The sequence below is a fragment of the Asparagus officinalis genome, chromosome 5 (genome assembly GCF_001876935.1).
Source record: "Asparagus officinalis chromosome 5, Aspof.V1, whole genome shotgun sequence".
Lineage (NCBI taxonomy): Eukaryota > Viridiplantae > Streptophyta > Magnoliopsida > Asparagales > Asparagaceae > Asparagus > Asparagus officinalis.
In genome coordinates, this window is record NC_033798.1 from 107875118 (window position 1) to 107875876 (window position 759).

Below are 759 nucleotides of genomic sequence, written 5' to 3' on the forward strand. Positions count from 1 at the left end.
GGGGTAACCGACGCCAGCCTCTCCGGCGACCTTTGCGAGCCGGTAATTTTCTTAATTTTCCTCCGAAATTTCCTCAAATTTAGGTGAATTTTTTGTATTTTTTTTATTTTTATTTCCAGACAACCTTAAATGAGCGGATAATTTGTAAAATCTGGCGTTATTTTGAAGGGAAAACGAAACAAAATCTCATAGTAATTTTTAACGCGCTATCTTTTAATTCATTTCATTTAAATTCCGCGGCGATATATATAGAATTCGAAATTATCATCTCATCTGTTTTTATCCGATTCGTTGACGTTAGTTTCTGTTTTTTTTTAAATTAATTAATTATTTTTATTTTTACCGTTTCCGTTTACAGTACGATGAATTAGCGGAACTGGAATGGCTTTCCAATTTCGTCGAAGAATCGTTCTCGAGCGAAGACCTCCTAAAGCTCCAGCTCATCTCAGGAGTCAAAGCGGGTTCGAATTTGGTTTCGGGTTCAAACTCATCCTCATCCGAAACCCGCTCCATCTCAATCCCGTCCTCGGCCGGTAACCTCACCGCGCAAAACCCGTCCTCCTTCCTTCCAGAAGCTTCCATCGTCCCAGGCAAAGCCCGTAGCAAGCGCTCCCGCGCCGCCCCCAACAACTGGTCCTCTCGCCTCCTCGTCCTCTCCGCGTCACCAACGGACTCGGATTCAATTCTCTTAAACCCGAACCCGGTAAGAAAGGCCCCAAAGCCTATAAAGAGAAAGGAAATGCCTCATCTAATGGCGGC

At 43.9% G+C, this 759-nt stretch overlaps 1 protein-coding gene across 1 annotated transcript in view; it reads left to right on the forward strand.

The window, feature by feature from the left end:
• The window catches only part of LOC109842327 (GATA transcription factor 12-like), a gene marked incomplete at its 3' end in the record, with an annotated part of 5169 nt that overhangs the window by 4282 nt on the left and 128 nt on the right, over positions 1 to 759 (forward strand). Inside the window, exon 2 of the mRNA XM_020411219.1 lies at positions 359 to 703. Within this exon, the coding sequence (XP_020266808.1) occupies positions 359 to 703 (345 nt within the window). The remainder of the gene's footprint in view (positions 1 to 358; positions 704 to 759) is intronic.